Raw genomic sequence first — 18071 nt, forward strand, 5'->3', positions numbered from 1 at the left:
CCGCAAGTGTATTTATTTTATTTGTTTGTCATTTGGCATGGTAGTCCATTTTAAATACGTATACATACAAAATATATGCATGGGTTTGTTTGTGCTTAAATTATTTAGATACGTATTATATGTATGTATGAATGTATTTGTTTTCAAAATCCTGTGAACAATGAATAGTGGGTACATATGAGCATTGGTATGTTAACACATATATTTTGCACATAATTTTGGATGTATGTTTTCATGTATATACGTATCACTCTATGGCACATCATTTTGTAAATATAGGTTTGTATATTATATACTTGTATTCATATTTTAGTATAATGTGTATGATATATTATATCAGGTGTGTTAAATTCATTAGACCTTATGTTTTATAAATATGCGAACATATGAGTTTTCCCTTGGATGTGCGTCCACTGTTTCTAATATGTATATGTAGGTACAAATATGTGTAAGGGTTTTTTTTAGATATTTTTCATTACATGAAAGTTTAGTCACATAACATTGCATAATTTGTATGATATCTTCATGTGCATAACTCGACTATTACATAATTGGATTAAGGGTAATACCCTTTTAATTTAAAATTGTTTTAAGTGGGTTGTCTTAACTGATTAGAGATCCGCTTTGACGATTTTAAATTAAAAGTGTATCCCATTAGTGACACCTAAAAATTGATTCTTCACTTTAAAATTTGGGAACGAAAGAAAAAGAAATGTTCGGTTATTTAAATTTATCGAGAAAAGGTTGTTATAGCTTTTAAGATCTAGTCTCGATATTTGTAAATAATCGAACATTCTTTATCTTTCTAAAATGACTTGGTAATTTTAATTTAATTTAATTTATTTGAGTGTTTTTGAATGTTTTTAAATTTACATCTTTGTTTTATGGGATCAAAAGTCAAATTAAAGTCAAATTTGTAAATTTCATTGCAAAGACGTTAATTAATCGACTAGGTACTGATTTAGGGCGTTGTGGGGGTGCTAATCTTTCTCCACACGTAACCGACTCCCGAACTCATTTTTTGTAACGCATACATCAATTTGTTGTTTTAATTAAAATTAATTTTTATTTAAAATGACAAAGCATTTTTGGATGCCCAATCACATCCTAATCAAATATCGGTGGTGACTCTTCGAACCGTATTTTTCAATCGTAAAGAAAACCCAAAATTTTTCGAAATGAGAGGTCTTTTAAATCACATTTGTTTTTAAATTAAAAAGAGGATAATTAAGAATTAATGTGGTTTTTAAAATCTCACTTTTTTACTCTTTAAAGAAAAAAAATCGTTTCTACAGTTTCCATGAAGCACACTTTGAAAGTTATTTAAGTTCAAATCGATCATGATCCGAACTCAAGTAACTCAAGCTATCCAACAAATTTCGGGTCAAATTGCTGAAGCTGTCCAACAAATCAAGTTTGAGTATCTTGATACTTTATATAAGTTCGATCATGAACTTGATTTTGGGTAAATAAATTTTATAAATAATTTAGATCATAACAAACTTGGAGCAAATTCAAAGTTTGTCATGATTAAAATTTGATCGAGCTCGAGTTTAGCTTCGAGCTTAGAGTGGACCTTTGAGCTTCCCACTATTTGAGCTCGTCTTGATTACAACTCTATCCCTACGAACTCAGCTCAAGAATTATATTACTCGGATAGCTTCAACCTTTACAAATTCCTCTACCAGCCTAATTCCGAGCACCACGAGGGCACTAGTAGAAAGAAATTGTGTTTGAGCAAATACCAACATCCCACAAAAGTGCATCCAATGAAGATTTCATGAAAACAATAAATTTTTAAAGTAGAAAGAATTTGTGTTCCAAGTAGCATCAAAATCAGACCACAATCTTGAAAAGAAAACTAATAATCTATATCTGCTCATGTTGATTTTTCAGATCAAAAACAATATGAGCATTCAACTTTCCATACTTCATCTGTTTAAAATATTAAATATTTGGTAATAGATCTTTCATGCTTCTCCAAATGATAACAAAAAAAAAACTAAGAATTGCCAAGTTCTTTAATTAAATAACACCAACTAACTAAACCAATTGCCTCCAGTTCATTTGAATTCAGAATTTGGAAAAATATATTGCATCCTCTCAACCAAACCCTCTTCACTGAATGTTCTGACTTTGGCACATAAGATGATCATCCTTCACATCAGTATTGTTGACCATTATAATGTAGTGTACACAGACCGTTGTTGTAAATAAAAAAAGCACCATCTAAAAAGAAAGCGATTCAACAGGGTCACAACACACCAAAAACAAAACCTATGAAAAAAGTGAAGTGATTAACAAGGTCACTGCACAAACAAAAAAACTTCAGAAAGAAAGGGACTCAACAGTCTCAGAAAGAATGTTATTTCTTTATATTCATTCAGATAGAACAGCAGGTAAATATATACACACAAACTAGATAATCAAATTTTATTGTTAATTTATGTATAATTTGTTCAAAAATTATTATTTAATACACTAACATTGAAGTTTTTTTTAACTCCACCCGTGGAATTAAGATATCACCATGTGTCTCGGTTGTTTTTTATTTTTTAAAATGTTTATTAACCCCAATTGTGGAATTAAAAAAACTCCACCAGCAGTGTATCAAATAATTCCATGATCAGGCTATATTACATTTCGCACTATTACATTCTAGAGACCCACACTTGTGCTATTTGCAAGGTTGCAACTGGTGTATCACTGATGATGCACAAAACCATGAAAACAACCAACTACATAGCCACAAGAAAAATTAAAACCTCATATGCCACTGTAACTTAATTCAAAGAATTTTTCAATTTGTATACGGTAAACTTTTGAAATAAATTTCTCATATTTTATTCACCAACATTATAGTATAAATACAAGTATAAAGGTCTTATAATATGTAAAATAATATCCTACATTAACTATTAACTAAATAATATCCTACAATAACTATTACCTGTGTAATATCCTACATTAAATAAAATATATATTAATCCTAAGATTTAACCTACAAATCTTTAACACTCTCCCTCAAGTTGGAGCATAGATATTAATCATGTCCAACTTATTACATAAATAATCAATACGAACCCTGTTAAGAGCCTTTGTGAAAATATCTTCTGATTGTTCTCCAATTTTCACTAATAAGAGTCTTTAGGAGTATCAACTTCCTTGAACTTTGCTAAAAACCAAGAAGCTAGTCTGAATCTAGCCATGAAAAATAGCTCAATCTGATCAAGGCTCCTTCCTTCAAACACAATGGCGTTTCTACATTTCCAAATAGTCCAAATAACAACTCCCGGAATAAAGGGCCAAATAGAGGAATAAGGCACCAAATCATTCCAAGCTAGGAAAAAACTTTGAACATTATCATGAAGAACCGAATTTAGTTTCCAAAAATTTAGAAACTTATTCCAAAGTGACCACGACACCCTGCAGGAGAAAAATAAGTGGGATACTGTTTCGATGTTACTTTTGCAAAGAGGTCATGAAATGTCAACAATCCCCAAAACACCTCGTTTTTTGTAATTCAAATCTTACTGCCAATTTTTTATGCACCACCTGCCACAAAAAAAAAATCACTCTAGGAGGCACCAACCCCTTCCAAATAAATTTCATCCAAAAATTGTCAACAGCCGAACCATGATAGCAAAGCATCATACAAGATTTGACAGAAAAAATACCTTCCCCATTCCCTCTCCACAGCATACCATCTCTAGATTCTTGGGAAAGACTAATTTTTTGAATGACATCCAATAAATCTAAAAACTGATCCAGCTCCCAATCACACAGATTTTTTCTCAGCTGCACATACCAAGACCACCCTGCAGATTGAAATTCACCATACTCCGTTAAAACCCCATACTTATTCGAAGATAGAGCAAATAATCTTGGGAAAACATCCTTCAAAGGAGAATCTGATGCCCAACTATCAAACCAGAAACAATTACTCTCCCCATTACCCACTTTGATTTGAAACAAGCTTCGAAACTGAGCACCAAACTGATCTTCTTTAAAATGGTTATTTACCACCGATTTCCAAATCCATGAAGCATTTGTTGGAAATCTGTTGTTGAAAAATAACAGATTAGTGTTCATATTGTATTTAGAACAAATCATCTTCTTCCAAATAGAGCTCCTATCATTAGCAAATTTCCAAGACCATTTCCCCAATAAAGCTCTATTCATGAAATTAATATTTAACACATTCAGACCACCACAACTTCTTGCTTTACACACCGTCTTCCAGTTGATCCAGTGAATTTTCTTGCATTCTGCCCCTCCACCCCATAAAAAATTGGCCATAATTGAATTCATCTTAGAATTGACTGCTGCAGGAATCTTGAACATAGACAAAAAATAAGTAGGTAACGAACTCAAAACCGAATTTAATAAAACCAATCTCCCTGCCAAGGACAGGGTTTTTGCCTTCCAACCCGCCAGCTTCTTAAAAAATTTCTGCATTACCGGATCCCACAAAACAGCATAGTTTATGTTGGCACCAAGCGACAGTCCTAAATATTCAGAAGGGAAAGAACCAACAGTCAACCAATGTCTGTCACCCACTCCTTAACCTCTTGCTTACTAATGTTGATGCCAAATAATTTACTTTTACTGAGATTTAGTTGAAGTCCAAGCATTACTTCAAAAACTCGTAAAATTCTCTTGACATTTAAAATTTGTCTTGGATGCATTGCAAAAAATAATGAGGTCATCTGCAAATTGCAAACGAGAAAGCATGAAAGAATTTATCTAACACCATACCACAAAATAGACCCGAAGAAACCGCCTTGAGAAGCAATAGGTTGAGGAGCTCTCCTATAAAATTAAATAATAGTGGGGAAAGAGAGCAGCCCTGTCTAAGACCTCTCGCCATTGGAAATTCCTCTGTTGGAACACCATTAACCAAAACTGACACCGATGCTGAAGTAACACATCTTCTAATCCTGCTACACCATTTAGTTCCAAAACGCATTTTGATCATAACTTTAAATAGAATATCTCAATCCACCGTATCATAAGCCTTCCTGAAATCAACCTTAAACACACAACCCTTTAAACCTTTCTTTCTCCAAAAATCAAATTCTTCATTGGCAATAAAAGAGCAATCCAAAATTTGACGACCAGGAATAAAAGCGAATTGCAAAGCATTTATCACATCATTCATGCAACTTCTCAGTCTTCTCAAAAGACACTTCGAAAGGATCTTGTACATCCCTCCTACTAAGCTCATTGGTCTAAAATCATCTAATCCACCACTGTTAGAACCCTTAGGGGGTGTTTGGTTCAAGGATTGTGGGATTCCCATTGGATGGGAATCCCACATTCCCATGTTTGGTTGGCTAGGAATCTCATTCCCGGTAATATTTTATTACCAATAGTAGATTTTTTGGGGTATATTACCAGGAATATCATTACCTCCTTTCCCTTAGGTATTGTAACATTACTGGCGTTTTGGACTAAAATGCCCTTAAATTTTTATTTTTTTTCAAAAATATCTTTTTTCTGTCATTGAATAATAAAAATTCTACGAATGTTAAATTACAAATTTATCCTTAAATTATTTTAGATTTACAAAAAAAAATTTATAATTAAAATTTTATATGAAGTTCAGGGGTTAAAAAAATTTACCCTTTCATTAAATCTTTTTTATATTTTTAATTTTGTAAAAAAAATTATATAAATATTATGAATTTAATTTTTTAAAGAAAATATATAAATATTTTACAATTTGTAATATTATACAAATATATAATAAAGACAATTTGGTCAAATATACATTCCAATAATCTTTTATTTATTTAATCAAATACGGTAATCTTACATTCCTGCTAAACCAACCAAACACAAAATACAACATTCTCAGTAATCTTATTCCCTGGTAATCTTTTATTCCCACTGGTAATCTTATATTCCGTGAACCAAACGCACCCTTAGGGATAAGAGTGATGAATGTATGATTAATACTATGCTCCCAATCTTTTCCCAAATAAAATTTATGAAAACATTCCAGGATATCATCTTTCAAAGAGGGCCAAAACCTTTTAAAAAAACCCATGTTCAACCCATCAGGACCTGGGGCCTTGTTACTATCACATAAGTTTAGAACCTCCCAAACTTCTTCTTCCGTAAACATCTTTTCTAAGCGTAGGCTCTGTTGCAAGGATATTCTTGAAAAATTCAGCTTGATATCATCCACTTCCAAAGTTAACCGAACGTTATAGGTTTCGAAAAAATGATCTCGTACCCTTGCCTTGATAAGAAGCGGATCATACAATATTTCTTCTTTGATCTTAAGAGCGTTTAAATGATTCAACCTCCTCCTTATAATGGCACAAGTATGAAAAAATTTTGTATTTCGATCTCCATCTTTGATCCATTTCACTCTTGATTTTTGACACCAAACTTGTTCCTCAATTCTGTATAGCCACCACAATTCATTTTTCCAGGACCGCAATTCTGCTACAAAGTCAATGCCCCTCACTGCTTGCTGTTTCTGTAAATCACATTCTAAAAGATGAATCTTCTGTTCTAAATCTGAAATAACAGCCCCTGGAAAATGATCTATGCTACCATACCATTTTTTATAGTTGATTTTGAGCTTCTGATGATACTCAGAATACCCGATCTTTTCTGAACCTTCTTGCATTCTTTAATAGCCTCTAAAACCTGCTCATCAAAACCATCCTCATCCATTATATAATTGAACAACTTGAAAGGTTTCTCTCCCCAATTAGCTTCTCCACTCTCAAGTAAAATTGCATTATGATCAGAAATAGACTTTGGAAGTAAATGTTGTGTAATATCCGAAAACGCAGCAGAAAAATTGATGTTCAACAAGAACCTGTCTAATCTGACAACAGTTAGATCTTCCCGGTTATTTCCCCAAGTAAATCTTCCCCCAATTAAAGGTATATCAATTAGGTCAGTTTGTTGAATAAAATGCCTAAAGATCTCCATAGAATTTCTATTTTGAGCTTTACCTTCCTTCTCCTTTTCTGATATATAGGCATTAAAATACCCTCCCACACAAAAAGGAGTAGAGAAACCATTTAAAAACAAGCAAAGTTCCTAAAAAAATCCTGCTTTCTCTTCTTCCACTGAAGGACCATAGACATTGATAAAACCACACCTAAATTGATTCATTTTGAACTTCCCAAAAATAGCAATAAATCTCCTATGTATATGTTGATCTTCTACCTCAAAAATATTGTCATCCCAACAACTTAATAAGCCACCTGAGGAACCTTCTGTTGGAGATTCAACATAACCTTGCAGAAAATTCAGCCCACTTCTTCTCAATAATGACCTTGGACAAACCTCCAATTTAGTTTCTTGCAGGAAAAGAAAAGATGGTTTTTTTCAGAAACCATTTTTTGAACAGCTTGATGTTTTTCTTTTTTCCCCAAGCCCCTTGCATTCCATGACGATATAACTAGCTTTGGCATCATAATTAAAATTTATTACCAAGCTCTCCCCCAATCTCTAACAACTCACCTATCCTCACTTAAACCTTTCTCCAACTCCATGATTTTTTCCAAAAAAGCTTTCTTCCCCTCTTTGAAAGAAACACCCAACATCTTAGATATTTCCCAAGTAGCGAGAGCTTCATTCAAATGCATTGGAAATGCTGAAGATGAAATTGTAGAGATACTAACTTGGTCTAATGCATCCATAATCAAAGACCTTTTAACTCTCCTACTAACACTTTCGGTTCTCGAAAAAACACTGTCCTTTTCTAAATTGTGATCATCCTGTGGAACTACATATTGAGCAGATTTTGGAATAATGTCTCTTCCATTCTGCATTCTTACATCCCCCTCCGTTTCAGGATTAAAGGCCTGCACATTTAGAAGCCAGATATTCCTCTCCCAAGACCTTCTATAAACTCTCTTATAACTTCTTATCATCCTTCTTCCCACAAGAGCACTCTTCATAGATAAAGAATCTGCTGAACGAATTTGCAAGTCACCCCTTACGCTTAACACATTCATACCTTCAACAGACCTCCCATTTGCTTTATTTAATGTTGAAGCCTCTAAATCGACCTCCACTGGTAACTCAGAATTGCAATTCCCTTTTTTTCTTGTATCCTTTGAATTACTTGAAGAAGCCATACACTGCCTATGGCTTGGAAACCCAAAGTCAGAAAGTTTAACTGCTGGGCCAGCAGGAATTAGCTTCTTAATTGGAGAAAAGGGCTCACTTCTTTCCTCTGATTGGGCCTGAGCACTAGAGTTTGAAATATTCAAATTTCTAATGCCCAACCTTGCAAACTCACCTTTTTTACAGTTACCTAAACTTTGAAAATCTTGCATCCCTTCATTAATGCCTTTGACATCACTACTTCTTCTTGGAAACTGATTTCCTCTACCAAAGTCAACAAAACCGGAAGAAAAATCCTGATCCATCCACGCGTCAACTCTATTGCGTGCATCCTCAACCAACCGACCATTGCCTACCTTGTCAGTTGACTTTAGGCTTTCTGCTTCCATCTCCGACGACTATAAGGCAGAGTCTCTGCCATCGGATTATTCTCCGGCGAAACAAATGGAAAGAAATTCGACTAATTTGAGGTTGAACCCAGCTTGATTTTCACCTTGAAGGATCGACCATACGACCCTAATGTTATCACTTCCGGGACATCAAAAGGGCTTACCACCCTTATCAGAACTTTTGCTGTCGTGAGATCTTCCTTATTCTTTGTCGAATCCTGTATACTCTCCACTGTCCCCCATCTACCCGCTAGTTTATCCAGAAAATCCTCTTGCCAACATAATAGAGGAACGCCATAAAGCTCCACTAAACAGAAAGCCGTTGGCAGACCTGCTTCATTCAGCAAAGGTGTCAATCTGTCGAACCAGAACCCTAACAAATCATTCCTTCTCGACCAAGCCTCTTTCATCTCCTCATCTGATTTGAATGTGACAATACAAGATTTCCAAACATATCCCCAACTGGCTATCTGGACTTCAAAACCTTCCATAGCCAAAGCACACTGCACCGACTCCAATTCGTAAGGATGTTTTACTATGCCCGTCAGTGATCTTTTCACCCAGCTTGAGCTTTAAGAAGGAATATGCATCTCCCAAATATTCTTCTTCCCTTTCCCCCTGTCTGAACTAACATTCTTATTATCAACTATTTCATGCTCCATTGTCTTCCTACTATCCACCTTCAACACTTCCTTATACGTTCTGCCATCCCTTAGACTTCTTGGTTTTTCCAATTCCTCCTGCTGCCTACCTTTGTCCCCTCTAACTGGCTTGTTACCTTCCAACTGAAGATTTTTTCCTTATGTTTCTCTTTTCCTATCCTTCTTATACTTTGCAACCCCCACTGAGACTCTCTTCCCATCAATCAGCGTTCCATTAACATTTTGTATTGCTCTTCTACAACCTTCCTCCATTGCATATTGCACAAAAGCAAACGTGGATGATTTATAATTCGGTTTAAACATAAAATTTGGAATAAAGACCCTCGCTACTCTTCCATAATGATTGAAAATCTCTCTTAACTAACTTCTAGTAACTCTCTTACTAAGATTATCAACAAAGACAGTTCATTCCTCATCGGAGGATGAACGACCTGTCACACCCACTCTCTTTCTCTCTCTACCTTTCTCACTCATCTTTTTTTTTGCTAGGTAGCCTACGACGTAATTCTTATTTTTACTTGAAACCTTAATTCCTACTTTATTGAGTTGATATACCCATATGATTTCACACACAAACTTCATCGTAGTTTTATATTCAGCTTCTGAAATGGATTATGAGACCGCATTTTGTTTCTTAACCTTCCATAAAATCAAGTTTCCTCCAACAAACACACAGTATCCTGAAGCATACCTCCTATCTTCCTTATATCTTACCTAATCCAAATCTGAAATACGTTTGGTCCTAGTATAACCATTATTACCATATAGAACTCCATGTCCAAGAGCACTTTTCAAATAATGTAGAAGTTGTTCTACCGCCTTCCAGTGATCAACTGTTGGTGATAACATATACTGACTCAGCACACTTACTGTATAAATAATATCAAGATGTGTCATAATAAGATAATTCAACTCATCAATAAGTCTATTGTATCTCTCAAGATCTACAAATAATTCACTTTCTTTGGTTAATTGTAAATTGGGAACCATTGGAGTACTATATGATTTATCATCCAATTTTTCTGACTCCAATAGTAAATCGAGCACATACTTCCTCTGAGATAGGAATATTTCATTCTTACTCCTGCTAACTTGCTAAAGATGAGATAGGGTGATTTTGGTTATAGTTGTGTTGTTTAACAGGAATTGTTCCTCCCTGTTTTGTTGGATGTTTGTGTTAAGTTTTATGTTCTTCCGTTGGAAGTGTAGGAGTTTGTTCAAGCTTGTAATCTGGTTCTTGTGAATAAAAGTTTTCTTGGCTCTCTTTTCCTCCTTCGTTGTTCCATCATGTTACTCTCATAACATGGAGGGATTGAAGGAGGATTTTAATGGGGCCTTTCTATCAAAAAAAAAAACTTCAACTCTCAAGAAATATTTTAACTTCTTTAAGTCTTTGGTATGGAATTGAGTATAGAGGAAAGACTTCACAGATGAAATTTCGCTAGAGTCACTAATGATGATTAAAATATCATCCACTTATATGACTAACAAAATAATGTCTCCATCAAATTTTTTATAGAACATCGAATGATCTGACTTGCTCTTATGCATCCCAAACTTCTCAATAGCTTGGCTAAACTTCCCAAATCAAGTCCGAGGACTCTGTTTCAAGCCACATAGAGATTTTTTTCAAACAACATGCTTTCTCATACTCCCCCTGTGTAACAAAACTAAGTGGTTGCTCCATATACACCACCTCCTGAAGATAACCATGAAGAAAAGCATTCTTTATGTGTAACTGATGTAGGGGCCAATCAAAAGTTGCAACAAAATAAATAATTCGACTGAAGCAAATTTAGCAACGGGAGAGAAAGTATCATCATATTTCATTTCATAGGTCTATGCATATCCTTTAGCAACAAGTCTGATTTTTAATTGAGCAATAGAGCCATTAGGATTGAATTTGACAGTAAACACACGTTTACATACAATAGCTCATTTACCAATAAGTAACCAAAGCTCAGGTTTCACTAACATTTAAAGCAATCATTTGTGGTAGTTGGATCCGAAGATCAAGATACTAGCTGATTAGAACATGGTTCTAGAGTCTCAAGAACATGGTCACAACTAGGTGGACATGGGCGACGCAAGAAGGTGAATTTGACGGGTGGCTTAACCAATGCAAAGGATGGCATACCTAATTTCGAGATGACCTAATAAAGTAACAAATCATCCTCCCCTATTTCATAGAACCTAAATTGAAAGTGTAGAGTGTTTGTTCTAAAAAGGTAACATCAACAGACACAAGATATTTACCAAGGTTTGGACAATAACAGTGATACCTTTTTGAACACGAGAATATCCAAAAACACACACTTTAGGTCTTAGGATCAAGTTTTGTAACTTGATGACGAACATCTCAAACAAAAAAGTATAACCAAATATCTTAGCGTACGATAGGAAACGAGTTTTTATTTGGAAAGAGAGTATAGAAAGGGTATCGTCGGACAAAACAAAGTCATACGATTAATGAGGAAGTAAGCAGTAGAGATAACAACCCAAAAGCATTTACTAAGATTATTAAACATAAGAGTAATATTCTACGTCAACTATGTAATATTCTACATTAAATACAATGTATATTAATCATAAGAGTTGGCCTACATATCTGTAACATATACTAAGAATGCTCCGCAATAAATGCAACCAAATAAAAAAGAAACAACCATTTAAAAGATTATTATGTTTACTTTTTACTTTTTGGTTATGACCCAATAGTTAAATGAGCTGGTGGCAAAAAAAAAGTGTGCTTGAATCATTTATTTAAAAATAAATAAAGAATTTGGTGTACCTGATACGCAAAGGAATGATTTGCATCCACATATGACAGTGCTACTTCAATGACTTCATACCCTATGGAGTTCCAAACACAGAGTTATAGCAGTCCAACCTCCTTTCCAATTAATAGTTACATAAACCAAGATATTTAGAAGAATGTTGAACTTATTCTTTCAAGGATACTCTACCAACTGAGCCTACATAGTTGACACTCGAGACCTAATCACAAACATTTACCATCGAGACTATATTAAAGGGATTGTGTGCAAATGTACAACTGTACTTGTGTGAGTGGTTCAAATTTACCATTAATCTTTCAACCAAATCAATTACCATAGTATTGCTAATTTTAGAGTAACTTACAATCATATTTCTAATTTGGAACAAATTTACCAATATATTTTTAGTTTTGAAGAAAATTTGATCAAGATATGATAAATGGAGAATATTTTGCTAAAAATATGTTTTAAATTTGAAAAATAAATTAAAATATATTTTATGCATCATGTGTTCAATTTTGAAGCAAAATGACCACTATATGTTGAATTTTATATCAGAAAATTCATCATTTGGCATTACAAAATGACATGATGAAAGAATAGAAAAAAAAAATTAAACAAGATTTAGATTACAGCTTTATGATGTTGTTCCTCGCTATGTCATTTTCAAGATTCTTTTATTTAATTATAGCAGAGCATTGTGCATGACACTGGTATTGAAAAGTCAGGAAAATAGACACCTCTGTTCAGACCCGTGCAAGCCTCAAAATGTAACGTTTGAAAAATGGAAACGCAGTAAGATGCATTATGAAACAAGATAATTTATCAATAAAAATGGGTCTGGGAAAAAAATTGGAACGAAGAAATACTGATAACCAAGTAAAAGGAACGAGATACTGAAAATGTCCCGTTTTTGAGTTTACAAGTTAAATCTAGAGAACCAAGCAAATTAAAATCACGGTTTTGATGATGGTTATGTGTTCTACCTTGGAAACCCTCAGCTCGTTTACTGCCTTCCAAAGGGAATCATCTGATAGTATTAACCGTGACAGTGCCCCAGTACTCATCCTGCAAGATTAGTTATTAGACAACTGTTATATAATGCGTAAGCAAACCAACATTTATCCAGCAACACATCATATGGAATTCTAAGCTCACAATCAACAAAATCTCCTTTCCTGACATTTCCTACCACTTTCCCTTCTTTACTATGGCTATAAGTTTATAATATTCAATAAGAGATGGATTCCAACTCATTCTTGAATTACAACAATAGGCAGAATGATAGATGAGTCAACTAAACTGGGCAGAAGGAAAGCAATGGAAGTACTAACAAGGTTAATGTAACGCACCCGAGAAACTTTGCAGCATCAGATATAGACCCTTCAACTGCAAAGATTAGATCAAGCAGTGCCTGCATGCCCTGTGGAAGGAGTTAAAATGAACCAAAACTCATCAGTATGCAATGCTAAAATGAACAAAATTGAAGTGAGAAGACGCATATACCGATACAAATTTAGGATTGTTGGGGCCAATTTGGGGACCAGAATCAGATGTCCTGAGAGTTGAGCTTTGGGGAAGAATTTGAAGAAGCTCGGGAGGAGGAGAGTATGATTCAAGAGAGACGGGATTTCTTACTTCATTAGGATTAATCAAACATCAATTAGCATATTAGAATGAAGAATGAAGAAGCCGAAAATGGAAAATAGGTTACTTTTGAGAGCAATAAGAGTGCGGAGACGAGCTAAGGCAGAAGAACGATTCATGTGCTGGGATCGGTCTTCAACGGCCTGGGCAACGATACCGGTGGGGAGGTGCTTGAGACGAACGGCGGACTCTCGCTTGTTACGGTGCTGACCGCCTGGGCCGGACGCTTTGAAGCTGGTCATCTGGCACTGCCGCATCAGCTCTTCATCCTTCAATGTTAGGTAACAACTCTTATCACTGTTGTTATTACTAACACTGCAGCAGTAGAGTTGCCAATGATACCCTATTGATTTTCGCTTTAGGGGCATAAAGAAACAGCTTGACGGCAATGGCGGTGGCACCTTAGCCACCAAGGAAACGCCGTTACTTCTCACAATTCGATCAACGGATTTCATGACATTCATATATCCAACCCCAACCCCAGCCATTGCCATTTTCTTCTTACCCAAACAATTGAATTTGTATTTGTTGTGCTTATCGAATAAAAACGCAGCGTTTTCAGCAACACTTAACAAATGCATCTTCAACCTTGGATTTGTGTAACCAAAGATGATTTATTTTGCTGTCAAACTAATCTAGGGATTAAACTATGTTGGGTAAACTACACGTTGGTCATTACATTATTATTTCTCTTTTATTTTTATCATCAAATTATTTCTTTTATAAATTTAATTATTCACATTACGTTTTTTTAATTTATTTTTTCTTGAAAATTATAGTTTAAAATTAAAATTGAATAAATAGATTGTTTAAATATTTAGAGTTAAATGCCTTGAATTATCAATTAAAATAATTTAACGAAGAATAATTAAAATAATCAATTTTTAAAATAATAATGTCTAAAATTCGAAAATTGATTTGTTTTTGAGAAATCAAATAATCTTAAGTCTCAAAACACTTCAATTGTGAAAATTTATCTATATGAAAGTGAATTCCAGACTGAATTCTAAAAAATTAATCTCAAAATTTGTCTCGTAATGACAAGTTGAATAAAAAAATCAAAGTTTGAAGAAATGATTAATTAAGGATAACGAGATTTTGTATGGATAATATGAAAAATGTTATAAAATAAACGCTAACATATACTTTCATGAAAAAATTAAATAATTCAAATAAAAACATTTATTTTACTTTAAATCCTTTTAAGTTTTTAGTTATTAATTGCATCATATGTCCCCAAAATATGATGCTCATTTTAAATTAGTCCCTCATTTTTTAAATATTTTAATTTCATCCTCAACATGAACTTTTCATTCGAAATTGGTGCTTAAACTTTTTGAACATTTCAAACTATATGTATATACTAATCACATCCCTTGTTAATAAAATCATTAGGTTAAGTTATATTATTATAACATTGAAAAAACAAAATTTAAGTTAAATTATGGTTGAAACTAATTACATATTTGGATGAATTCAGATATGAAATTGGAATATTCAAAGTTTGGGGAATAATTTAGAAAGAGAGTCATAGTTTATGGATAAAATTAGAATGTTCAAAAGTTTAAGGACTAATTTAAAATAAAAGTCATAGTTTAGAGAAGAAATTAAAATATTTAAAAAGCTAAGGAATAAATTAAAACACATGTTAGAGTTTAGGGACATATGATATAATTAATTGTGTTTAGTTAATCACGCACTTCAACTAAAAAAATTAGTTGATCCTATTCTCATATATAATAAGATAAGGAGAGGTAAGGTAGTAGGTTGTCCCCAATGCTAGGTTGAGAGCAACTTCCGTAGAATACCTCCGGCAATTATGAATTGTCTACCGTGGATAAAGTTGTTTATAATCTTTGGGCTTTTCAATTTTTCTTTTTTATCTTGGTCCTTAAGTGATTTACATTAATTCTGGATTTGACAACATTTTTAAGTTTGGTTCTTTAATTTGAAGACTTTTAATTCTGAATTTGAAAACATCTTTTAATTTGATTCTTAAATTTGAAGATATTTTCATATGAAATAATATTAAAGTGTTTAATCATAAAAAAATGGTATGGATAAAAAAGGAAGTTTAGAAATTAAATTGAGAAAAATGTTAATTTTAAGGACTAAAAGTCTATTTATCCCAAATATGAAATAGATGTAGGAAAATGGGGGATCGAAACTAAAGAAGAGTCTGGAAAGGGACAAGCATATATTAGTAAGAAAGCTTCCTCCCTGGACCTTTGTTTGATTGTTCGAGTGGCAATTGGAAATTGGAACTGGAATTGGGGAAATAGAATTTCAAAATCGGAAAAGCAGATGGAGAGTGGAAGATGGAGGAGAGGAGCGGTATCTAGGGGAATGTTGCCGTTGTTGGCTCTTCACGCGGTCAACGAATACAACAGACTGCCGTGGAAGCCGCCTATCACCGCCGGACTATTGGCTGCCAACACTCTCATCTATCTCAGGCCTTCTTTCCTCGACTCTATCCTTCCTTTTGTCGATGAGGTTTGGTTCAATCCTCATCTTATTCTCAAGGTATTCTTCTATTCTCATTTGCTTTCTTTTTATTGATATTTAGTTGTTTGATTCAACTGGGAAAAAGATCCGTTATTGATCCACCAGAAAATTATCTGCAAAATATAGGAAATTACGTTTATAACTTGTGAATTATGATCGATTCTTAAGGATAGCCCCCAAAATAGCTTTCTTGCGAAATTGAATAGTGTTCTGTAAAATTGGAAATCTCTTATTGCCTATGAAAATACTTCCAACAAGGCCAAATCATTTGAAACTAAAAAAGAAAAGAAAAAAACAGGGGTTTAAATCAAATCAGCAGTTTTGGACTACAAATCCATCACATTTTGTAGATATTGATAGAGTTCTTTGAAAGTTAATCCTGAAGATGTTTAGAAAAGATCGTATTGGAAATAAAAACATCAAAAGCATGCTTTGGTAGCCATTGAGAGGGTTCTTTGGTAGCCTATCGTTGCCAATGTTTTCAGATTATAACTATTCCTTGGTATAGATCGGTTTGATGTTTTCTCTTGTGTTTTACCATTGTACAAAGGTAATGCCTCATTTTAGCCCCCAAATACATAGTTTTGTTGTTCCAGGTATTTAGGTGCCTTAGGCATTTGAATATTCCAAATTAACCTGATGTCATTTTCAATGCAAGTAATCTGTTGTCATATTTTTAATGTGCAGAACAAAGATATGAAACGCTTCTTCCTGTCTGTATTCTACCATGTTGATGAATCTCACCTGGTCTACAATATGATGTCCCTCTTGTGGAAGGGGATCCAATTGGAAACTTCAATGGGAGCTCTGAGTTTGCGTCCATGGTTGTTGCACTCCTTGGTTTGTCACAAGCCATAACTTTGCTATTGGCCAAATCCCTTCTCATCTTCTTTGATTACAGGAGACCCTATTACTCTGAATACGCTGTTGGCTTTTCGGGTATCCTGTTTGCCATGAAAGTCGTCCTCAACTCTCAGTCAGACAACTTCGCTAATGTGCATGGACTTATTGTACCGGCCCGTTATGCGGCATGGGCAGAATTGATTCTTATTCAAATGTTTGTCCCTCGTGTCTCGTTTCTTGGTCACCTTGGTGGTATACTTGCTGGGATTCTCTATTTGAAATTGAAGGGTTTGTATTCTGGTCCAGACCCGCTGACTACAATAATTAGACAGTTAACTGGTCTGTTAAGGTGGCCTCTAAGGTTTATAAGGAACATGTTTCAATTAAGGAGACGGAGAATATCTGGCAGGGGAACTGTTGGGACTGAGAGAAGAGGCTTATCTGGCACATGGAGATGCCCGGCATGTACATATGATAACTCCGATTGGTTAAGAAACTGTGAGATGTGTGGAACGAGTCGAAGCAACAATGGTGGGGTTCTGCGACAAACATCTCGCCATTCTCGTGATCTTCCTTTGGAAGAATTACGGCGTCGGAGAGTTGAGAGATTTGGTTAATACTCGACAGTCCTATACTAATATGATATAGAGAATGAATTGAGTTTGAATTACAGAAACAGAAGATTTGGATTACAATTGCACAAAGTTTTAGTAACTTGATTTGTTTCCCTCAATGTATATGTTCACTCTGCTACAGTTAAATGATGTTTTCTTCCATCAACATGCCAATGCATAATGGCAGAAAATGAACCGTATGCATTCTAGAAGAGCAAATATCTATGTTTATCATATTTCTAAAATTGCTATTTTAAATGTTATATTATTATACGTATTAAAATATATTTATATTTTAGAATTCTAACTTTAGTAGAAGACTTTCATGAAATGAATTTATTTGATAAATTTAAAAAAACTAAAGCTTATACTAAATTTCTTTATCTTCAGAGTTTTATGTTATTTTATGCCGTTTGTGTTAAAACAGAAGTTTCAACATCTTATTAAATGACATTAATTTGTTTAAAACATAGTATACGTCAATTGTCATTAAAAATTTAATGACCAAAATAAATAAAAAATTCTGACTCCAAA

The 18071-nt window shown here is 34.0% G+C and overlaps 2 protein-coding genes across 2 annotated transcripts; one reads left to right on the forward strand and one right to left on the reverse strand.

The window, feature by feature from the left end:
- Positions 1 to 1978: 1978 nt before the first annotated feature.
- LOC120149868 (peptide chain release factor 1-like) lies at positions 1979 to 14084 on the reverse strand. The gene is made up of 6 exons (XM_039162568.1): positions 13643 to 14084; positions 13435 to 13565; positions 13281 to 13351; positions 12915 to 12996; positions 11943 to 12004; positions 1979 to 2229 (listed from the first exon to the last, which is right to left on the reverse strand). Exons 1-5 carry the CDS (start codon positions 14067 to 14069, stop codon positions 11984 to 11986), a joined length of 732 nt encoding a protein of 243 aa, XP_039018499.1. The 5' UTR covers positions 14070 to 14084; the 3' UTR covers positions 1979 to 2229; positions 11943 to 11983.
- A 1691-nt stretch (positions 14085 to 15775) lies between these two features.
- Positions 15776 to 17712, forward strand: LOC120149867 (rhomboid-like protein 14, mitochondrial). Its single transcript, XM_039162567.1, is given in 3 exon segments — positions 15776 to 16098; positions 16768 to 16876; positions 16879 to 17712. Coding segments are annotated over 3 exon segments (990 nt in total). The 5' UTR covers positions 15776 to 15879; the 3' UTR covers positions 17541 to 17712.
- Positions 17713 to 18071: the final 359 nt, after the last annotated feature.

Source organism: Hibiscus syriacus, unplaced genomic scaffold (genome assembly GCF_006381635.1).
Source record: "Hibiscus syriacus cultivar Baekdansim isolate YM2019G1 unplaced genomic scaffold, ASM638163v2 tig00111011_pilon, whole genome shotgun sequence".
Lineage (NCBI taxonomy): Eukaryota > Viridiplantae > Streptophyta > Magnoliopsida > Malvales > Malvaceae > Hibiscus > Hibiscus syriacus.

Bases quoted from the DNA above. Each gene is read 5' to 3' on its own strand.
- LOC120149868 (XM_039162568.1), bottom strand. From the start codon at position 14,069: ATGGCAATGGCTGGGGTTGGGGTTGGATATATGAATGTCATGAAATCC. The intron at 12,997-13,280 runs GTGCGTTACATT...CTAATCTTGCAG, and splicing joins GATGCTGCAAAGTTTCTCGG to GATGAGTACTGGGGCACTGT. The intron at 12,005-12,914 runs GTAGAACACATA...GGAACTCCATAG, and splicing joins ACGAGCTGAGGGTTTCCAAG to GGTATGAAGTCATTGAAGTA.